The sequence below is a fragment of the Bison bison genome, unplaced genomic scaffold, assembly GCF_000754665.1.
Source record: "Bison bison bison isolate TAMUID 2011002044 unplaced genomic scaffold, Bison_UMD1.0 scf7180017864274, whole genome shotgun sequence".
In the NCBI taxonomy this organism is placed as follows: domain Eukaryota; kingdom Metazoa; phylum Chordata; class Mammalia; order Artiodactyla; family Bovidae; genus Bison; species Bison bison.
Genome location: NW_011494846.1, coordinates 4,111,497 through 4,134,518, shown reverse-complemented (window position 1 = coordinate 4,134,518; position 23,022 = coordinate 4,111,497). Strand labels below are relative to the sequence as shown.

The window sequence follows — 23,022 nt, the reverse complement described above, 5'->3', positions numbered from 1 at the left end:
TACATGAGATGTAACTCTTGGCTGGGAGTTGCCTTTCCATTGGATAGTGGGGGTAGGCTGTTTTCCTCCCTTAGCTACACAACAGTATCTCAGATTTTTGACCCTGTTACAATTATAGATATTAGTGAATTGTTGTTGTGCAAGGTTGGTTAAACAGGCCTTAAATTTGAAAGTAGTAAGTTTCATTACTTGAGTGGACTATGACATTAAATGTTAAATTCAGTTTTCATTTTGATGAATGCAAATGCCATCAATATCAACATGTCCATATGAGGTATTCCAGGCCCAGATCCTAGAACTGCAGTGAAAGGGTCACTTTTGAACCCACGACACGTGGCAGGTGAGCCTTGGCTACCACTGGTTGGAAACCATGTGCTCAGCTTGTTGAGGGTAGCCAGAAGTCAGCTCTGCAGCTCTGCTTACCACTACCCAACCTCCAGGATTCCATTTGCTTCCAACGGCAACAGCCATTCGGATTCTAGAGCAGAAATGTGCTCTTAAAACGCCAGTTTCTCATCCAGATTGTGTGCTTCACTCAGTGTGGTTGATTCTCCACCAAAGGACATGTCCTTGAATGTGAGTCCACTTCACACAGAACGCAGCGAAAATCCTCTCTCTGTAAAACAGCTTGGTGTCAGTTTTTGTATGCGCTCAGCCTGCTAATGAAAGCCCACTTTGGATTTCCCTGGTGGTCCAGTGGTTAAGAGTCTGCCTACCAATGCAGGGGATGCCAGTTCAGTCCCTGGCCTGGGAAGATCCCACATACCATGGAGCAGCTAAGCCTGTGCACCACAGCTACTGAGTCTGTGCCGTAAAGCCCAGGAGCTGCAAGGACTGAAACCCGAGCTCCCTAGAGCGCATGCTCCGCACCAAGAGAAGCCACTGCATGAGAAGCCTGCGCACTGCAACTAGAGAAAGCCCGAGCACAGCAATGAAGGCGCATCACAGCCAAATATAGATAAATTAATTTTTTCAAAAAATGATAAAGTGCTGGGAGTTAGAACTTCAACATATCTTTAAAAAACAAACTCACTCCAGAGTTAAATTAGGCTAAGAGGATTGCAAAATAGATCAAATAAAATCCCTTGCATTACAAGTATGAAGGAGAATAAGTTCATTTTGCAGAGTGCAGGAGACCATGTTTAATCCTCTGTAAAATGACGTGTGGTTTTGTAAAGCAGTGCCCTCTCCATTATTGCACTGGATCCTTCTGACAGGTGCATGATATCTACATGACTTGTAGGATCCCTATTTGACAAAGTAGGAAATGAAGACCCATCTGTGGAATAACTTTCCCAAATGACAGAACTCTTAAAAAAACCCGAGTCTTCTCATTCCTGTTCCACTGCTCTTTCCATTCTTCCTAGCTTAGGCTCTGCTAGTCCGGTGTTCTAGCCCCCATGAGCTGCTCAGGCTTAAACTTCAGAGCCTCAGATCCTTTTTTTTGCGGGGGAGGACATCACGGATGGTTAAGCCACTCCTGGATACCACCCAGTGCAAACCGATTTAAATTTAGAAATCGTCTCTCCTCCCCCTTGGTGCTCATGCCCCTGTTTTGCCCGCAGAGAAGACGGAGGATGACATGGAGCGGGAAGCCCGGCTGGTGGAGCAGTGGGTGGGGCTGACGGAGGAGAGGAACGCTGTGCTGGTGCCTGCGCCGGGCAGCGGGATCCCCGGGGCGCCTGCCGACTGGTGAGACCCCTCTCCTGTGGTGGCCTGGGGCGGGTCAGGCGAGTGACCTGCTGAGATTGTCACAGAAAATGTTAAGTACTACAAGCTGCCCAGGGAAGGGCCGCCCAGCCCCAGTGCTCCCGTCCCTCTTGTCCTTGCCTGCTGCAACCACTGTCCTCTCTCAGGAAGCCAGAGATCAGTTATCACTGGCCAGGAATCAGATACCACGCTCCTCGGTTCCCCGGAATGAGCACCTCGGACACAACTTCCTGATCTCCAGAAATTCTCATTGTTGTTCAGTCGCTCAGTCATGTCCGACTCTTTGTGACCCTATGGACTGCAGCACACCAGGCTTCCCTGTCCTTCACCATCTCCTGGAGCTTGCTCAAACTCATGTCCATTGAGTCGGTGATGCTATCCAATCGCAGCCTCTGTCATCCCCTTCTCCTCCTCCTTCAATCTTTCCTATCAGCAGGGTCTTTTCTAATGAGTCAGTTCTTCACACTAGGTGGCCAAAGTATTGGAGCTTCAGCTTAAGCATCAGTCCTTCCAATGAATATTTGGGACTGATTTCCTTTAGGATAGACTGGTTGGATCTCCTTGTAGTCCAAGGGACTCTCAAGAGTCTTCTCCAACACCACAGTTCAAAAGCATCAATTCTTCGGTGCTCAGCCTTCTTTATGGTCCAGCTCTCATATCCGTACATGATTACTAGAACAACCATAGCTTTGATTAGATGGACCTTTGTCAACAAAGTAGTGTCTCTGCTTTTTAATACACTGTCTAGGTTTGTCTTAGCTTTTCTTCCAAGGAGCAAGTGCCTTGTAATTTCACGACTGCAGTCAAGAAATTCTCATATCTTGACTTAAAAGAAGGGTGCTTCTTGAGCATACTTGAAAAGGGCAGAAATGTCTTCTTTTTTGTCTTCATGCCTATTTAGTTTGGTCACTAGCATAGAGTCAACACTTAAGCACTGATTTTCTATCAGTCCTGATGCTCAAAAGAAGCTAGGCAAATCAATCCAGCTTTCTGTACCACCTCTAAAATAGTGACTTCTCTTCTTCCCATCACTAGAATTATTCTCAGAAAGACAAAATAATCTTTGTTTCAATTAATTACATGTAATTCATATAACTGGTAGTTCTCTATAGAAATCACACAAATCCCATGATTTGTGTTAAATAAGGATGATAAGAATTGTGAGAAGGTTTCATTTGTAAGAGCTGTATCTGTCTCCACAATGATTCTCTTCTGCTTCCCTGCCTCTGTGATGTTTAGTTATTTAACAAGGGGCAAAACCCATATTTTGTTATGATGAAATATTGTTATTAAATTTAGGATCCCACCACCTGGAATGGAAACCCACATACCGGTTCTCTTCCTTGATTTGAACGGTAAGTAGACACCTATTGTTCCGAGGCTTGTCACCCTGAATGAGGTTTGCAATCTAGTCAAACCCACAGCACTTTAGCCCTTAAATGACTTGTCTGATCACTCACATGCCTTATCGAGGTAACAACCAAATGTATAAAACCATGACATATAGAATCACTGAAAGACAGATGTAGAAATTTATTCTTCAAAAAAGAACACTCGAGAGATTGAGAGCTGCATACAAAAACTGCAGTTGAGTTATTGCTGGGAAACAGTAACAGACATGGAAACTACATGAGAAAGTCATCACCCTTACAGTTCTGAATCTTTCTATGTTGCCGGTGCTCTGGAATCTGCATTTCTGACTGGTTCCCTTTGCTCCCCACCACCAGTGGTGGTGTTCCTAGACCGTGATGATTTGTAACCCTACATGAAGGGCTGTCCGTTATTATAGCATCTAGATTGAACCTGGGTGAACCTGGGACAAGTGTTTTCAATGTGTTTTAGCTGCAAAATCTATTTTCAATATGAACTCGTGAATGGAACCCCACGTGTGGAATATGAGAGTGGAGCTGCTGAGTTTAGGGGTAGGCAGGCCCTTCTGCAGGGCCCTTGGGATTCTCAAAGCACAGCCTAAGAACCTCTCTTCTGGAGGGAAGACCAGTAACCAATGAAGACGTGGGAGGTTGGCTTTGTCTCTTTTAAAAAAATGCGGGCAATTTTTTTAAAAGCCTAGAAGTAGACTGTTACTTCACGAAGCAGTGAGTTCCCCATTATTGGAGGTTCCCCATTATACAAGGAAAGGCTGAATAACTGTATCCAGAGATCTGTAAAGAGTGAATCCTACACTGGGTAGGGCATTGGAGAGGATGGCCGTCAAAGTTCTCCCAAATGCATAGAACTTTATTGCTAAGTTGGTAATTTAACCAAACAAATCTCTGCTGCTGATGCTGCTAAGTCGCTTCAGTCATGTCTGACTCTGTGTGACCCCATAGACGGCAGCCCACCAGGCTCCCCCGTCCCTAGGATTCTCCAGGCAAGAACACTGGAGTGGGTTACCATTTCCCCCTCCAATGCATGAAAGTGAAAAGTCAAAGTGAAGTTGCTCAGTCGTGTCCAACTCTTAGCAACCCCATGGACTGCAGCCTACCAGGCTCCTCCATCCATGGGATTTTCCAGGCAAGAGGACTGGAGTGGGTTTCCATTTCCTTCTCCAACAAATCTCTAATTTAGTGTAAATTACATAAGTAGGACCATAAACTTAACACTAGGTTATGAGAGGCATTGACATCAGAAAGCAGTACAATTGTAAGGTATGTTTACGTAGTAAAAATGTTTGTTTCCGGGACTACATATGGTATATATTCAGTCTGTTTTATAGAAGAGTCTCAAAGACACCCTTTTGGCTCCCACAGTTATTTCTGTAAAAGGTAGAAACTGTTGTGGGCACTGGAATCACTGTTTTAACTGCAGAATAAGGGATGAAAAAAATAAATAGCATTACCTATAAACTTCATCAGTAAAAAGCATATTTAAAATTTTGGGGTGCTTGCTTAAAAGAAATCTGATCTTTCCCCTACTTTTGTATCTGTTCCCTGGACTTCATCAGCGGATGACCTCAGTGCCAATGAGCAGCTCGTGGGCCCCCACGCATCAGGCGTGAACTCCATCCTCCCCAAGGAGCACGGCAGCCAGTTTTTCTACCTGCCCATCATAAAGCACAGTGACGAGGAGGTAATGGGCCTTAAAGAGTCTCTTAAAGGGCTTCAGATTAATGCACATGCCTGTGGGCCTGTCTGCCCATTAAGCTGCTGTGGTCTGGGCTTTTGGAGAAGTGGACTGGGAACTTTAAAAAATAGAATATATGTGTTATCCAAAAGGTGAGGGAAAGCATCTGTGATTCAGTAGAGTTGTGTGTGGTTTTCTAGCTCATGATGTAAAACTGCTACAGCTGAGCTGTTTTATTTCCATGTCCCCCTCCTTCCTGGGTCCCTAGGTTTCAGCCACAGCCTCCTGGGACTCCTCGGTGCATGATTCTGTTCACTTGAACAGGGTCACCCCGCAGAATGAGAGGATCTACCTGATAGTGAAGACCACAGTCCAGCTCAGCCACCCGGCGGCTATGGAGCTGGTCTTACGAAAACGGATTGCAGCCAACATTTACAACAAACAGGTAGTGACAGGGCCTGATTCTGCCGTTGCGTGTTGTTGTTGTTTAGTCGCTCAATCATGTCCAACTCTGCAAGCCCGTGGACTGTAGCCCGCCAGGCTCCCCTGCCCATGGGATTCTCCAGGCAAGAACACTGGAGCGGGTTGCCATTTCCTTCTCCAATGCGTGAAAGTGAAGTCGCTCAGTTGTGTCTGACTCTTAGTGACCCTACAGACTGTAGCCTGCCAGGCTCCTCTGCCCATGGGATTTTCCAGGCAAGAATTACTGGAGGGGGTTGCCATTTCCTCTTCCAGGGGATCTTCCTGGCCCAGGGATGGAGCAGCATCTCTTACGTCTCCTGCATTGCAGGCAGATTCTTTACTGACAGCTCCCTGGTAGTTCAGCTGGTAAAGAATCCGCCTGCAGTGCAGGAGGCCCTGGTTCGATTCCTGGGTCGGGAAGATCTGCTGGAGAAGGGAAAGGCTACGCTCCAGTATTCTTGAGATTCCCTGGTGGCTTAGCTGGTAAAGAATCCGCCTGCAGTGCAGGAGGCCCTGGTTTGATCCCTGGGTTGGGAAGATCCCTGGAGAAGGGAAAGGCTACCTACTCCAGTATTCTGAGCTGGAGAATTCCATGGACTGTATAGTCCATGGGGTCACAAAGAGTCGGACACGACGGAGCGACTGTCACTTCACTTTACCACTAGCGCCACCTTTGTATGAGCACTAAGTTTCTTGCTCCTTGCTATCACAAAGTGGTGTTTGGGGTGTTAATTCAGTGGCTGTGCAAGTCGCTACCAGGTTATAATCTGATTCTCATTTATCTAAGATGACAGGGTCTGAGGATAGCAGAACTAAATGCCATCCAGCAAAGAACTCTTCCACCTTGACCAGTTTGAGACCCATAATCCTAGGAGGCAGTGAACTTATGATATTTCTCTGTTTGAAAAAGGTTAAGTGCCTGGCTTAAGCAGGTTAATGACAAAACCAGGACAAAGGCAGGCTGCATGCAAGTCCGTCTCCTAACGCCTCCCTGGATCTCATCTCAGAGGCACTGTCAGCAGAACAGATGCTCTGAGCTGACTTCTGATGCTGCCAGGATGGACTGATTAAACCCTGACAGCATCAAGAAGAAAGACAGCAGATGGGATGGGAAAGAGAAGCAGTGAATCCCAGATTTCTCCTAAGAAACTTTTCCAAATGTACTTTTTCCCCTGGACTTTTTCCCCTGGAGTAAAAGCTAGGAATCTCTTTTCTTGAAGAAAATGTACAGCGTAAAAATCACTTTCAGGTTTTTTTTTAAACAGTGGTAAAATGTGTTGATAGGCAATGTTAATTATATATCATGATGATGTATAGTATGTTAATGTATAACCTGGGCTTCCCAGGTGGCTCAGTGGTAAAAAATTGGCCTGCCAGTGTAGGAGACACAAAAGACCTGGGGTCCATCCCTGGGTGGGGAAGATCCCCTGGAGTAGGAATTGGTAACCCACTTCAGTATTCTTGCCTAGAGAATCCCATAGACAGAAGAGCCTGGCGGGCTAAAGTCCATGGGGTCGCAAAGAGTCGGACACAACTGAGCGACTAAATACACACACGGTAAAGAGAAGCAACCACAGAAAGCCCTGGCTGGACTGCAGATTCTGTCATCTAATCCCCAGATTTAATAGCTGGATGTTACTGTCCTTCAGGATTGAGGACAAAGATTTTTCCATTCAGTGTTCTTCTGTTTTATTGTGTAGTGTATATGTATCAAAAATATAGTCATTGGTTTTTTTATGTAATTTATATAATACTAAATAGCTTGTATTTTCCACATTGCTTAATTCAACTTTCCTTTTCTACCAGAGTTTCACCCAGAGTTTGAAGAGGAGAATATCACTGAAGAATATATTTTATTCCTGTGGTGTAACCTATGAAATAGTATCCAACATACCAAAGGTAAAAGCACGTATTACTTTTTTGAAATGTCAGAATCTGAGTACTGGAGAAGGAGTTAGGTCTCAAAACTTTTAAACCGTTTTCTCACCACAGTTTTGAGAGAAATATTGTTCACCTAACAGTAAGTGTCTGCTTGTCTCCTTAGGCAACAGAGGAGATTGAGGACCGGGAGACGCTGGCTCTCATGGCTGCAAGGAGTGAGAATGAAGGCACGTCGGATGGGGAGACGTACATCGAGAAGTACACTCGGGGCGTGCTGCAGGTGGAGAACATTCTGAGCCTGGAACGACTCCGGCAGGCAAGTAACTGCAGGGTCTGGACGGGAGGGTGAGATCACCAGCAAGTGAAAACTGATGGTGCTAGTTGCTCAGTCCTGTCCAACTCTTTGCAACCCCGTGGACTGTAGCCCACCAGGCTCCTCTGTCCGTGGGATTCTCCAGACAAGAATACTGGAGTGGGTTGCCATGCCCTCCTCCAGGGGACCTTCCCAACCCAGGGATCGAACCCTGGTCTCCTGTATTGCAGGCAGATTCTGTACCATCTGACAGATCACCAGCCTTCACCCCAAATGGATAAAGATGAACTTACTTACCAACACACCTTCTCTCTCAACCCATGAGAGAAGGAAGACTTGAGTAGCCATCTCATTAGACAAAATAGTTACTTTGACAAAAGAGTGACACAAATTCAGACGAGTGCATTTTACTGAACCCTCCTAGGGAAGCCCCATTATTTCATCTTAAGATGGATGATGGGGGGAGTTGCACAGCAATGGGAATGTCCTTTGTGCCGCTGAACTGTGCAGTTAAATATGGGTAAGATAGTATGTTGTATATTATGTGACTGTACCATAAAGAAATTTAAAAATAAATAAGTAACCCTGCAAGGTAAATGCTGTCATCATTTCCATTTGTAAATGAGAAAATTGAGGCTGACAGCTGTGAGCCACCCCGCCCAAGGGCACCCAGCTAAGAATCGGTACAAAGTCAGATATAAACCCAGGACGCTTGACTGTGAAGTCCACATCCTTAACCACATTCTCTCTCTCTCCCTAGTGTTTGGACCAAGGTTAACCTCTGTGGCAAGATATTGCCAGGTGAAAATAATCCACTAGGTCATGAAACTCCAGAAGAGGTGTCACCCGATAGAGGCAGTAGAAGTTATGAAAAGCGTGCTTTGAGCAAAAAGAGGATCAAGATTGGCATCTCTCAGAAAAATCTTCCTTTAGTGGAAGTCCCACCCAAACTGTGGCAGAGTGAAACACAAGCAGCATGAAAGTTGATTGTAGTTTCACAAGTAACATATATAGTTAGTGGTATTTCATCCGTGTTTCCTCTACGCACCTATATGTAAAGCTACAACATAAAATACCTTTAGTTCATCAGTCTTCCTGGTTTTATTTATGAAAAATATTTTTCATAAATTAAGCAAAAAAAAAAAAATTAGTGAAAACAATAAGATTCCAGTTTTGTAAATACAGGGTGGGTAGGGCTGGTAATATAGGCTTGAAATGACATTTATTTCTATACTTTTGAAATCTTTCACAATAAACATATATTCCTTTTGTCATGGGAGGAAGAAAAATTAATGTCATTTTCAAATTTGCAGGCGGTGACGGTCAAAGAAGCGCTTTCCACCAAAGCTCGGCACCTACGGCGAAGCCTCAGCACGCCCAGCGTTCACAATGTGAGCTCACCCTCGGCGGGGCTGTCATCCCAGTGACTCATCTCAGGGTTTGGGGTGTGGCATGTCAGGGGAACCAGGTCAGGGTGTGTCGGCAGGGAGATTTACATTTGGCTCAGGTGTGGGCCTCCCAGGGTGCCAAGCCTGTTCTTCTGTTCTGGAGATGCCCACCAGAGGGCCATTACAAGTAACAGGACTGAGCTTCATATGTGTGTATGTTGCCCACAAGCTATTACAGGTAACAGGACTGAGCTTTTAGAGTGTGGTGTGTATGTGTCTATGTTAGTTGCTCAGTCGTATCCGACTCTTCTGTGACCCCATGGACTGTAGCCCACCAGGCTCCTCTGTCCATGGGAATTCTCTAGGCAAGAATACTGGAGTGGATTGCCATTCCCTCCTGCAGGGGATCTTCCCAAGCCAGGGATCCAACCTGGCTTTTCCACATTTCAGGCAGATTCTTTACCATCTGAACCACCAGGGAAGCCCCAAGCTTTTAGTGGAATCTTGCAAATTTCTCCACATAGAGTGCATGTCCTTGGAAGAAGTTTCTTGGGATGTGCACTAAATGTTGGTTTAAAGATGGTGGGGTCAGAGGTCCCGTGCCAGCGCTTCTGAGTACTGCTCTCCACTGTTTCTGTGCCTGCTTCTAGCTGCCCCAGGGATCTCACTGTCGGTGTGATAGGGTGCCAGGCACCTCCATGTAGACCCCCCCGTGGTGCCTGCTGTTCATGTTGATGACCTTCCTCAACAAATCATTTCAGCGAGGAAACCCAGTTGACAGACACTGTGTCTAGTGGAAGGTGGCACCGTCGTAGGAAGAAAGGACAGAGGAGTGCGTGGACCACTTCAAAGTAGCCTCCTTCTCGAAGCAGCAGAGAGTGAAAGACAGATCCTCTCAAGGAAAACTGATTTGCTTTCCCATTCTCAAGAATTGCCAGATAATGGTTACAAACACGATGAACATTTATTTAATATTTTTTGATCCTGCGTGACGTGTAGGGTCTTAGTTTCTTGATGAGTGATTGAACCCATGCCCTTGCATTGGCAGTGTGGAGTCTTAACCACTGGACCTCCAGGGAAGTCCCCTTGGTGAACATTCATGAAACTTGCCTTACAGTAGTCCGAAAAGCAAATCCCTATAGTCACTTTCAAACAGATCACTTTTTCTGACCACATTTCAGTTCTTTTAATGATGAGACTCATAAAGTTACAAATTGCAGGGGTGGGGGGGACACAGTTTCTAATTAATTTAGGCATCAAAGAAGAGATCATAATGGAAATTAGGATGTATTTAGAACTGAATGATAAAAAAAAAAACCAATGATACATATACCAGTACTTGAGGGATGCAGTTAAAGAGGGAGTTCCTTAGCCCTGCTGCTTCTGCTAAGTAGCTTCAGTCATGTCCGACTCTGTGACCCCATAGACAGCAGCCCACCTGACTCCTCTGTTCCTGGGGTTCTCCATACAAGAATATTAGATTGGGTTGCCATTTCCTTCTCCAACGCATGCCTGGATGCTAAGTCACTTCAGTCATGTCCGACTCTGTGCAACCCTATGGACAGCAGCCCACCAGGCTCCTCTGTCCATGGGATTCTCTAGGCAAGAACACTGGAGTGGGTTGCCATTTCCTTCTCCATCTTTAGCCCTAATTTTCCTGTTATTTCATTTGTATTGCAGAATGCTAGATGGTAGAAAAAATGAGAGCACTATAGCTATTATTAGGGGGTAAAAAAGGAAAACTCATAAATTAAAAAAGACTTATGATATATATCATCCAGTTGCAGTGGATGGTGTGCTTTGATCCTGACTCAGAATTAGCTCTGATAGTGTTTATAGACATTTAACCACTACTGGGATATCTGATACTATTTAGGAATTGCTGAATCTTTTGAGATGTAATAATGGTATTATGGTTTCACAAAGAGAATAGGAATTCCTTATCTTCTAGAGAGTCATAGAGAAATATTTATGGATAAAAAATTTTAAGTTAGAAAAAAAAAATCTGAATACTTTTTAAAAGGTAATGATAAATATTACAGCACAATTATGATAAATTCAAATAAATAAGGAAATAATAAATGTTAGGAGAAAGAATGAGGGGAAGGAGAAGGTCATACAACCTTCAACTGTATGTGTGATATTTTATCTAGTTAGTTATGTTAAATGTATAAACCACACTGATGAAACCATTCATCTCTTACAGGTCTCTTCCAGTCGACCAGACCTTTCTGGCTTTGACGATGATGATAAGGTATGTGCCTGTGGGCATGGCCAGGTTATTAATGGGATCTAAGTCTGGAAATTTAGGTTATCTTGGTGTTTTTAAAATCTCTGAACTTCCCACCTTAACCTGATGCAGATCATTGTCTCCACGTGTCCATTTCCAAGTTCAAGTACTTGATGTGAAATTGCTATGCACTCTGAGGATTACAGTGTTACTTAGCATGATATGTTCCATATCAGGATCATTGCATACATAATCAAATAAATATGTGTTTATGGATCTAACTCTAAATGACTACATCTACCATAGCAAAATCAAAATTATTTCAAATGGGGAAAATTAGGAACTTGAAATTAAGGATATTGTACAGCATTATCTTATTCATATGTAAATTATTATTTTGGGGACTATAGATTCAGAAAATATCAAAACAGATTATGCCTTCAAGCATTTTAAAATCTAGTCCTTAGAGATGACATTTCCTGAGAAGCTGAAGTGAGATTAGCTAAGTGTATATGATAAAAAGGAGGTTTCCCCCTTTAGTATACCAATGTCTTTGCCAGCTTGGAAGTTTTACATATCAAGTATATACAGAGTAACCATGCCACCTAATTTGCCTGGGGCAATCCAAGCTTATGCCTGCCACCTAGAAAAATTATCAATGGAACTGTTTCACTCTCAAGTGTTGTAGGTTGATCTTTAAATTATCTGGTCATCTTGGGTACATAACAGATTTATAAAAGTGGAGCTTTAATGAGCCCTGTAGGGGTCCAAAAGAGGATTTCACTAAATCTGTAATGATTTTATTAAATCCTGAACAAATAGAATAAACTATCAACATTTCTTCACTTGGTTACGATAGCACTTGTCATATCGTTCAGTACTTTTCTACATGTTAGATCTATTTTATAATTTAAAAAAAGAAGAGCGCATACTGCCATAAAAAGAAATAGGAAAAAACTCCAATCAGGCTTCTTTTCTCATTTTAGAGGAACGTAATTACAGTTAACCCGTGTTTATACCTTGTAGGGTTGGCCAGAGAACCAGTTAGACATGTCTGACTACAGCCCGAGTTACCAGGATGTATCGTGTTATGGAACTTTGCCTAGGGATTCACCTCGAAGGAGTAAAGAAGGTAGTGGTGAGATTTTTTTCTGTGTTACCTGTTTATAATTTCTTAGGAAAGGCGTGGGGCGGGGGGTAAGGTTCTTTTCTAGATGGCTTTAATAAGACAGAAAGCTGAAATTCTAGTTTGCTAGATGATCCAAAAGTGTCTTCTTGAATAGAACATATCCTGCTCACTTATTTGATTTTCTTTTCTTTGTATCCATTATATCATCCAATTAATAATAGGCTTTTTGTGTAGCACTTATAGTTTTCAAGTCACATTTCATGTATCATTTCCTGATTTTGAAATCAGTTTTGAGACACATACAAATCTTATTATTACATTATGGTTAGATTTCATTCTTTACCAAAAGCATATCCACTTCCATCATGGTTTTGTGCTCAAATCAAAGTACGTTTTTAAGAGAATATGTCTCTGACTCCTAAGGAAATTTAAAAAATGATACCAGAAATGAATTTGGTCAGTGACAACATTATTGCCTAAATATGTAATTTCCTAGTGCCCTGAAAGGAATAGCATTCTTAGAATTTGTCAATCTGCTCTATTACCTTACTTACACCTTATATTTTACCTACTATGTTCCTTTGTACCAGTGAATTGAAGAGAAAAATATAGAAGGAGAAGTAGAGGCCCCAAAAAGTAAAAAATGAGTAAAAGCAAGAAACGAGGATTTGTCCTTCCTTAGTCATATGGGGCAAGGTGGCCTGAGGGAACAGTGGCTTGCGAGAGAACTTTAAAGTATTCAGTCACTGAGTTAAGATTGAGCCTCTCCTTGCCTTATGCAGGGACAGAAACCAAAAGATGCCAAGATCTTAAAATCCAGCTGTGAAAATGAGATATGTAGAAAATAAGCCAGTAAATCAGAAAGTGCCAAAATGCATTTACAGATAATACGGGCTCTGAGAATTCAGAGAAATAGAAAATCAGCGTGAGTTGAAATTGGTCTGTAAAGTGATGCTCAAGCTGGATCTTGACAAGAAGGTAGAAAATTTGGTTTCTGATTTTTTTGCTGCTGTCCAGGCCTATGACGATTCTTTTTAACTTTGTAGATACATCTCCATTCTTGCCGACATGTTTTAATGCTCGACCAAATATAGCCATCACTCGGTATCTGAGGGCCACTGGTTCCCGGAGCCCCTGCATACAAGTCCCATAGTCAGTCCTCCGTAATCCTTGGAGGCAAAACCCTGAGGCTGTTGAGGGCCGACTGTACATTTAATGAAAAAAAATCCATGTGTGAGTGGACCCAAGCAGTTCAGACCCGCGATGTTCAAGGTCAACTGCATTCACACATTAATTCTTTTGTTCCGCCAGATATTCCTTCTGGCTCCGTCCCTGCCTCGCTCCCTGTGGGTTGGTTAAAGTGCTCTGTGCCTGTAAACCCGTGCCTTTTGTCTTCCCCAGGTTGTACATCAGAGAATCCTCATGCCTTAACAGTCAGCCCTTTCAAAGCATTCTCTCCTCAGCCACCAAAGTTTTTCAAGCCCCTAATGCCTGTAAAAGAGGAGCATAAGAAAAGGATAGCGCTTGAAGCAAGGCCTCTTCTAAGCCAGGAGGTAAATGCTTGACTTGTCTGTACCGTGTACAATAGAATGGACACGCTGTGCCCTGCAGAAGTAACGCTTTGCATTAACACAGTCAGATGCCACAGGTTGGCATGTATGGGTTATCGCTCCATGGATCCTGTTCAGGAATAAATAACCTCTTTCTCAAGCACACAGGGTCATGGTAGAATTTCTTGTTTGTTGTTATTGCTATTATTTTCCTTGTGCTTATAGCTTTTTTCAGAGTATTTCAAATGAGAAAGAGGTGTTCCCTCGGTGTTTTGCCTATAGAAAAGGCTTTTTTTTTAATGTGATAAATCCAGTTACACTGTTTGCATAGAATCTGTGTAGTCTTGGGAGATTTCATCAGTAGCTGACCTTAAGCCTGCAGAGCTGTTGGCTGCACTACTCACACGTAATACAAGGGTTTGCGTTGCTTTTCTAACATGCACGTACATACTTAAGGTGTATCTCGGCCATCGCCGTCTCCTGTGTGATGCATCTGTGTGTCTTAACCTTTGCAGAGCATGTCTCCATCTCAGGCACATAATCCTGGCTGCATTGTGCCCTCGGGAAGCAATGGCAGCAGCATGCCAGTAGAACTCAATAGCAAACGTGAGAAGAAGATTGTAAGTCCTGGAACCATTTCTGTCCTATTGCCTGGTGGTGGGTTTAAGGCCCTTTCACAGACAATCATCCAAATACTTTAGAAGAAATTAAGAGATGTATTGAGTCTTGGCTTTTTTTTTTTTTCTTCTTCTTACACATGTGACCATCAGTAATGAAATTTTGCATGAATGTGGCCGTGACCTGTGATTTTTCTGTGTTCCATTTACTGATTTATTATTATTTTGCTTAGTATAAATTTGCTTAGAAAGAAAAAGCCACCTTTAATGATTCTAGTCTTTCAAATGTGTAACAATAACTTGAACTAATATTGAATCTTTCTAATGAGCCTGTACACGTTGCCCAGATTCTGAAGTTAATCTACCTTGAGGAATTGCACTTACTTGGAGTAAGTAATCGTGCATTTAGGTGTGGGTGTGTGGTAGCTTTTCTTGTGTTGCCTGATGCTGTTGCCAAGATTATCCTGTAGTTTGTAGCTGCTCCGCCATCCATCGCTGGCCATCCCCATCATCTGGACCTCTCAGGTAGCCTCTTTACCTTTGCTGGCAAAATAGATTCCAGCTCTGTTGGTGTCAGTCTTGCTTTCAGGATGGCGTCTCTGTTTTTACCACGGGTAGGTTGAAACTCTACCTGAAAAACCTCATTCCCTAGCGCTCGGTTTTCACATTTCAAATTTGAGAAATGTTTTTTTAAAACACTACATACTAGGCACTGGAGATCATAAACGCTACCTTAATTTAAAAACGGAAGTGTATGTTCTGGGGCCTGGGGAGAATTCTCAGATTCTGTGTCTCAGCTTTCATTCTCCTGTGGTTTCCCAGGCTTTGAAAATGGGAGGCAGCTTGGAGCAGGAGGGGTCTGCTTGCTGCTGTCATCTGCATGTGATCGGCTCTGCAGGGTGGGCCCTGGCCTTCCCTGGCTATGCCATGTCAGATTCATTCCAGAGTGTCATCAGCGTGGGGTCTTTTGTTTGAACCTCTAGATTCTAGAAAATGCTGCTGATGCACATGGTGTGATGGTAACTAGAACCTCCCCCTGGATGTGCAGCAAGCCAGGCTCCTGCATGCTTGGAGCGCTCGGGGATCATGAGAAATGAGCTGCTCATTCCGCATGTCCATTGAGGAAAGAAGAAAAGGCACCATTGTCCCATTCCATCTCTCTCTCTCTTCCCCTCCCTAATCCCTGCTGGAGAAGAGCATGCACGCCGACAGCTGCTCCTCGTCTCCCCTGATGTTAGTGAGCTCTCCAGTCACGCACTTGACTTCCCCCTGCTTAATTGATAAGGGCTGCAGCATGGGCCAAGGAGAAGGCAATGGCACCCTACTCCAGCACTCTTGCCTGGAAAATCCCATGGGCGGAGGAGCCTGGTAGGCCGTAGTCCATGGGATCGCTAAGAGTCGGACACGACTGAATGACTTCACTTTGACTTTTCACTTTCATGCACTGGAGAAGGAAATGGCAACCAACTCCAGTGTTCTTGCCTGGAGAATCCCAGGGACGGGGGAGCCTGGTGGGCTGCTGTCTATGGGGTTGCACAGAGTCGGACATGACTGAAGCAACTTAGCAGCAGCAGTAGCAGCATGGGCCAAAGAATGTGTGTGTGTGTGTGTGTGTGTGTATGCTTAGTCACTCAGTTGTGTCTGACTCTTTGCAATGCCATAGACTGTAACCCAACAGGTTTCTCTGCCCATGGGATTCTCCAGGCAAGAATACTGGAGCAGGTTGCCATTTCCTTCTCCAGGGGATGTTCCCGACCGAGGGATCAAACCTGCATCTCCTGCATTGGCAGGTGGATTCTCTACCACTGTGCCACCTGGGAGGGCCCAGGTTAAAGGAACCAGGGTCTAATTTTGTTACTCCTTCAGTTCTCTGGCTGGCTGACTATCTGTTTGTTGACATGGCACCCACCTATATGGTGCATGGGTACTATGTTGTAACCTGTTTGAACCATACGTTTTGGTAGAACACACCATCAAGAAATTGCTGGATGGCCCTTCAGGGCTGCCCTGCAGATAGTCTCACAGTTCACAATTTGCTTCATAGTTATTTTCTTCACTTTCCTTTTATTATTTTAAAATAAAACCCATCTCAGGACTGTTAGCTAACAGAGAGTAGGATAGAACCAGATTTTCTTGATCCAAGAAGTTCTGATCAGCAGTTAGATTTTCTGTGATCAGACACACCATGAAACCTACTAATCAGGGTTCAATGGAGCCATTTTTCTTGCTGGGGTCTTACTTGAGAGACTTACATGTACTTTCTTAGAAATCTGGCTCACCACACACTTTTCATCTCTGAAACTATTGAACCGTTTAATTTATTTCAGATAGCAGCTCTTCCGGGATGTTTCAGTAGATTTTAAGGGTACTACTTGCTTTCTTTGGGAAGATTTCATTTTATTTCTCCTCTTATCAGTGGATATAAACTGCTTCCTTCCTGAGTTCCTATTTACTTTCTTTCCTTTTCCACTGTTGGAAAAGTAGAGAGCAAATCAGTGGTTCATTCTGATCAAAGGAGTTTGAAATCATGTTTGAGAAGCAACGTCAGGACATTGTTCCTTTTATTTTTCAGCCCATCCAATTACCAAAGTAACCTTTCCTTTCACATAAAATACAGTAAATATAGCTGTGCTTGATTCTTCAAGCAATGTTTTGTTGTCTCATCAGCCTGGGAAGATAGACACATGCACTCTGTGTCTTCCATGACTAAGATAAAGTAACAGTGGGCCTTGGCAGTCTCTGTTTTAAAGTCACGAAGCAGACAGAAGAGCACAAAGTCAACTCTCCCTCTCCTGGGTCCTGCACAGACAGTGTATGGCTTTGGTCTCTCCTCTTACAGAGGAAGAAATGCGAGACTTGTTGAGTGATTCGCCCAAGGTCTCACAGGAAACGAGAACATGTGAACAAAAGCCCCGTCCATCATTAGAATGGGGCTGACCCCAGTGACTCCCGGGGCTCCCGTCACAGGGCAGTTTCATCGCCCTGCTGCTGCTGTTTCTTCAAAGGGTCCACCCTCCCCTTAGTACCATGGACAGAAGTACTAGGGCCCCTTGGTGGATGGAGTCTTTCTGAAAACAAAGACCATCTCTCTGATGGATATCCGATGAGAATGGGAGTGAAAATGACTTTAATCGGGGAAGGTCCTTACAGAAGGTCCCTGCTTTGATGTGAGTTTTGATCCCTCCTTAAAATCAAGGTGTTTTGTCTAGAGGTAAATATCAGCTGCACAAACTGAATCTCAAAAAATCAAATCACGAACATTGTAGCCATAGAGAAGTGTCCTACTTTTAGGATGAGTTTTCACTCTGTCCTCAGGACATAGTAGGGAGGTGCTTAGTTTAGTCTCCTTTAAGGCAAAATGATAAATAATATCTCTGGCATAAAATGTTTCTAATATGTAAAATGGATAAGCAACAAGGTCCTACTATATAGCACAGGGAATATATTCAGTACCTTGTGATAACCTATCATAGAAAAGAATATAAAAAAGAATGTGTGTGTATATATATATGTATGTATGTATGTATAACCGATTCACTCTGTTGTACAACAGAAACTACAACATTGTAAATCAACTATGAAAGTGAAAGTGAGGTCGCTCAGTCGTGTCCGACTCTTTGCAACCCTGTGGATTGTAGCCTACCAGGCTTCTCTGTCCGTGGGATTCTCCAGGCAAGAATACTGGAGTGGGTTACCATTTTCTTCTCCAGGGGATCTTCCCGACCCAGGGATCGAACCCGGGCCTCCTGCATTGGAGGCAGATGCTTTAACCTCTGAGCCACCAGGGAAGCCCAAAATCAACTATGCTTCCATTTAAAATTTAATAAAATATACAGAGTGAAGAGATACTGCCAAAAAAAAGTCTGTCTAACCCAATTCCTTTAAAATGCAGTTTAAGCCACTTATGTCCTCTTTTCTCCTTGGAAGCCATAACTTCATAAACTTTCCATCTCCTTTTACATGTTGAAAATTATTCATCTCTACTCACTTGTATTTTTTCTGGAACTAGGTGTTCCTATTCCTTTAGCCTTTCTCTTTAGGTCACTCCCCCACTCCCAACCCCACCCCCAGTGCCTAACTTTGTCCTGATCCCTGTTCGTTTTTGTAGACCCTTCAGTCTTACTAAGGTTGTTCTAAATCGTTTATCTTTCTGATTTTAATATATGTATACCTACTTCCACACATTAAATTTGTGATTGAATATTTCACTCAGCAAAGTTATATTTTAGGTTGACCTTTCCTCAGTGTTCAGAAGAAATAGCTTCAAGCATAAAAAGGGACCCAGATTATTTAATTCTCATCTTCAAATTTGGTTTTCATTGCAACAACTAACTTTTTAGTAATCAATTGCATCATGTACTCTTGGGCTTGGGGATTACACTTCTTTGCCAGCTTCAATTAGAAGGAATTATAAGAGAAACAAACACTTGAAATCCAATTTGGAATCTGAACAAGTTTAGTAGTGTGTGAGCTCAGTTGCTCAGTCATGTCCGACTCTTTGTGGCCCCATGGACTGTAGCCCTCCAGGCTCCTCTGTCCGTGGGATTTTCCAGGCAAGAATACTGGAGTGAGTTGCCATTTCCTACCCCAGAAGATCTTCCCAACACAGCGATAGAACCCTCATCCCTTGTGTCTCCTGCATTGACAGGCAGATTCTTTACCACTGAGCCATCTGGGAATCAAGTCAAGTAGAGAATCTAGAAAATAGAGCGAAAGGTACAGATTCAGACAGTTCTGTCCAATTTGTGCCCTTTTTTACAAACGTTTCCCCCTAGCCCCCAGGGACAGAACGCTCTACCCCACCCCCCATTGAAACAGTGCTGTTAATACTCAATTAAAATGTAGTTAAAAATAAGATAGCAAGGTTAGTATTGCCAAAAATTTGGTTTGCTAATTTCTGGAATTTTATCACTGATATGTAATAGTCACCTCTGATTAACAGCCAAGGAATGAAGACTAGTGATACTTTTAAATCATTTATATTCAGGCTGTTTTAAAATCTAAGAAGCATTAAAACACAGTAAGCTATGTTTTAGGTATTTAGCATCTTGTGAGATAGGGAATGTTGCTGTGAAATTCAGTGGATGAAATTTATGTTCATTTGTGAATTCCATCTGCCGTATCTGTGGAGTGTGTTCTTCCTCCCCTCCCCATCCTTCTCTCTCCCCAACCTCTTCGCTCTCTTGAAATGAATAAGGGTAATGTTTTCAGGTCTTTACAGTCACCCTGTTGTTATACTGAGTGGAATGTCATCCACCCAGCAGTGTCCAGGGGCGTCCTAAGAGCAAGGGCCCACTGCTGTAACTCCCCGAGGGCAGGGGCCATACCTGTCTTCACTCAGCATTGGTATTCCTGGTTCTTAGGACAACAACTGGCACAGAGAGGATGCTTAATGAATATTTGTTGAACGAAAGTCACATTTTAGAAGAGAAAAGGAATACTTGCTGTGTCATCAGATGTTTATAAGGTTAGTTAGAAACGACTAAATAGTAATAGACAAAAGGAGAAGATGGCGACAGAGGACGAGATGGTTAGATGGCATCACTGACTCAATGGATGTGAACTTGAGCAAACTCCGGGAGATAGTAGAGGAGAGGGAAGCCTGACATGCTGCATGCAGTCCATGGGGTCGCAAAGAGTTGGACACGACTTAGCGACTGAACAACAATGAGATAGGAATATTATTTTTTATTTGAAAAGTGTTCTACATTGTTTCCCACCTAATATAAAAGAATCGTTCACTTGGGAAGAGAGACTGGAAGTTGATAATACCTACTCTTGCGTATTTACCAACCTTTATGAACAGAATCCTAAAGCTGTTTGACAAAGGAGATTTTCATATAATTCTTACTGTCTTCCTCATCTTGTAGTCAAAGGCTCTATCCCTGCTTCTCAAAAACCCTGGAAAACAGTCATTGTCAGATTTAGTATTTTATAGACTTACGGTGTTTGGTGGTATACTGAGAATGGCTGTTGAAATTGTGTTCTTTGCCCTTTTGCTATCGTGGGGGTCTTTATTTCCTGCTTTTCCTTCTCATAATATAGCCTAGAAACCGTTTGCAAATCATCTTATTTTTCTGTATGTTGTTCCCCAAGGTGAGGATTGTAAGAATAAAACAGCAGCTCTTCCCTGCCTCTGGCAGTCCCTCTGCTCATTTAATTAGAAAAGGGAAAACCTCCAACTGGAAACTAATCATGAGAAACTAATCAGAAGTCCACTGCACTTCCTTCCATCCTTGCCCTTAAAGCAGGAAAGGTTTCTAATTATCAGCATTGAGTGAACACCAAAGAAATAAATCTCCTTCATCCTGAATGGTAAGAGTTTCATGCTCATAGATCTCTGAGGATAAGGTACCTGTGTCCACAAATAGGTGATGGGATTTAACCAAACTCAGGAAGGAAAAAGAAAAAATCCTAAACCTGTGAAGGCAAGTGTCTTTAACACTAAAGTATTTAAAACTTGTCTCAACCATCCAGTCGCTATAAGGAGCTCATGGCTGACTTTTGGTTTGTTTTTATAGGACTCTGAGGAGGAGGAAAATGATCTAGAAGGTCTCAGCCGGAAGCTGATAAGTTCACAGCCTTATGTACCTGTGGAGTTCGCTGACTTCAGCGTTTACAATGCCAGCTTGGAGAACAGAGAGTGGTTTTCTTCTAAAGGCGATCTGACGAACTCAAAGGTCCTAGAGAAGGAGGTGTCCCGCAGCCCCACCACCAGCAGCATCACCAGCGGCTACTTTTCCCACAGTGCCTCCAACGCCACCCTGTCCGACATGGTGGTTCCTTCCAGTGACAGCTCAGATCAGTTGGCCCTTCCAACGAAGGACACAGATTCCAGCGAGCATCCCGGACCGTCCCTTGGGCAGGATTTCAGACCATCTTCAAACAAAGAGTTGACAGAACTAGAAAGAGGCTTGGGAAAGGATAAGATGACCGTGGTGCCACTCAAGGAAAACAGTGCCTTAGCCAAAGGGAGCCCATTGTCCCCCAGTATCCCGGAGAAAAACTCCAGAACCCTCTGTAGGACCAGCTCGTGTTCAGAGCAGGATGCCTGCTCCAGCAAAAACGGCCAGCCGGCCAGGGAATTCTGCCCCAGGGAGGTGACCGTGGAACACACCACAAACATCCTCGAGGATCACTCTTTCACAGAGTTTATGGGTGTGTCAGATGGGAAAGATTTTGATGGTTTGACGGATTCTTCTGCTGGCGAACTTTCGAGTAGGAGGAACCTACCAAATACAGTGGACAGTAGGAGTTTCTCACATGGGCCACAGGACCCTGGCCAGCTGTGTTCCTCGGCAGAGAATGACCAGGTGATAAATTCCAGGGGTGGTCCTTTGGGTTTGGTGGTATCAGTGATGACCGCTAACTATGCCCCAACCCGCAGAGGCCCTTCCTCACAGTGACTTAGTAGGAGAGATTCATCCAGGTGTTTCTGACAGGGTAGATGAGCCCTCTTGGACCATGCTTACATGCTGCCCAGCTAGCTGGCTATGGGGGAACAAGTCTGTAAGTCTACTTTCTTAGTTTCAGAGAAGAACTATGACTTACATAGGACCCACGGCTTTTTTACCTGGCATATAGGTTCCTGTTGAATTAAGCATTCACATGGATAAGGATTGATCTCATATCCATTCCCTGAGATGTTTAATTCCTGGCTATCTCAAAGGATTCTGATATGAAATATGGTAGATTTCATCAAATCAGTGATTTCTTTTATTAGGTACACTTTTTTTTTTTGCTAAACCGTGAGACATGTGGTATCTTAGTTTCCCAACCAGGGATCGAACCCACGCCCCCTGCACTGGAAGTACAGAGTCTTAAACCACTGGACTGCCAGGGAAGTCCCAAGATACACCATTATTTTATGTATCATTAAGAAAAAAAATACTTCCAATTAAAATCATATCAGCAATTTCAGAGTTATAAAGCGCAGGCAGGGGGAAGGTATGCCTCACAGATTTGATAGAATATAGACATTTGGTGCCCATTGGATAAGAAATGCGTTGGAGAAACAGAGATGGGTTCCCTGAGAAATTAAAGTTTGGGCTTTGGAAGTTACCCAGGCTGGTTTTAATAGTGGAACAAAAAAAATGGGGTCTTGCTAATATTCCCGAGGAAACCAGTGAATTACGCAAATAAGAGGTGATGTGCTTCTGAGGACTATCGTTTTGGTCCCAGACCCCAGCCACAGCTGTGTAAAGGGTATGGGAGCACCAGGCTTAGCAAAGCAAAGAGCTGACAGAACTACAATGGCGCTGGTGAAGGCAAAGATGATCGGGATGCCCTTCAGTCTCTCTGTTTTGTGGAGGAAGCAAAACAACCCAGTTTGGTGCTATTCCCTGCCCCCCCACCAAGTTTTCTGAATTAGCCCTTAAAATTTCAGTATGTGGTCAAATATATAGCGTATTCATAAATAAACTGCAAATACCCAAGAGTGCTCTGTTTTACAACTCAAAAAAGACTTCTTTGCCCAACATAAGCATAAAGTCACTCATTACTTTTCTAACAAGGTAAACATTCATTTGTTTCAAAGTCTTCAGCTTCCTTTTACACTGAAAGCAGAATCTGCTTTGCTGGTACATCAGCTTTTCAGTCCTTTTTCCAAGAAGTCCAGGAAGAATGTGGTCCGGGGGTTAATTCTTCAGTCTGGAACAGTGCTTCTCAAACCTAAATGCA

At 43.4% G+C, this 23,022-nt stretch overlaps 1 protein-coding gene and 1 non-coding gene across 4 annotated transcripts in view; one reads left to right on the top strand and one right to left on the bottom strand.

The window, feature by feature from the left end:
• Positions 1-22,127, top strand: part of KIF13A (kinesin family member 13A) — a 199,813-nt gene extending 177,686 nt beyond the window's left edge. For 2 of the 3 annotated variants that reach the window (XM_010848801.1, XM_010848800.1), the window contains 11 exons: positions 1,566-1,692; positions 3,010-3,065; positions 4,655-4,779; positions 5,042-5,218; positions 7,042-7,134; positions 7,280-7,432; positions 8,743-8,820; positions 11,024-11,071; positions 12,074-12,179; positions 13,578-13,729; positions 20,865-22,127. In XM_010848801.1, coding sequence (XP_010847103.1) covers positions 1,566-1,692; positions 3,010-3,065; positions 4,655-4,779; positions 5,042-5,218; positions 7,042-7,134; positions 7,280-7,432; positions 8,743-8,820; positions 11,024-11,071; positions 12,074-12,179; positions 13,578-13,729; positions 20,865-21,749 — 2,000 coding nt within the window. In that variant the 3' untranslated portion in view covers positions 21,750-22,127. Of the gene's footprint in view, positions 1-1,565; positions 1,693-3,009; positions 3,066-4,654; positions 4,780-5,041; positions 5,219-7,041; positions 7,135-7,279; positions 7,433-8,742; positions 8,821-11,023; positions 11,072-12,073; positions 12,180-13,577; positions 13,730-14,241; positions 14,347-20,864 lie in introns of all 3 variants that reach the window. The other variant, XM_010848799.1, reaches the window with a different exon arrangement.
• TRNAW-CCA lies at positions 18,060-18,131 on the bottom strand. Its single transcript has one exon. It is a non-coding gene; the product is annotated as a tRNA-Trp (tRNA).
• Positions 22,128-23,022: the final 895 nt, after the last annotated feature.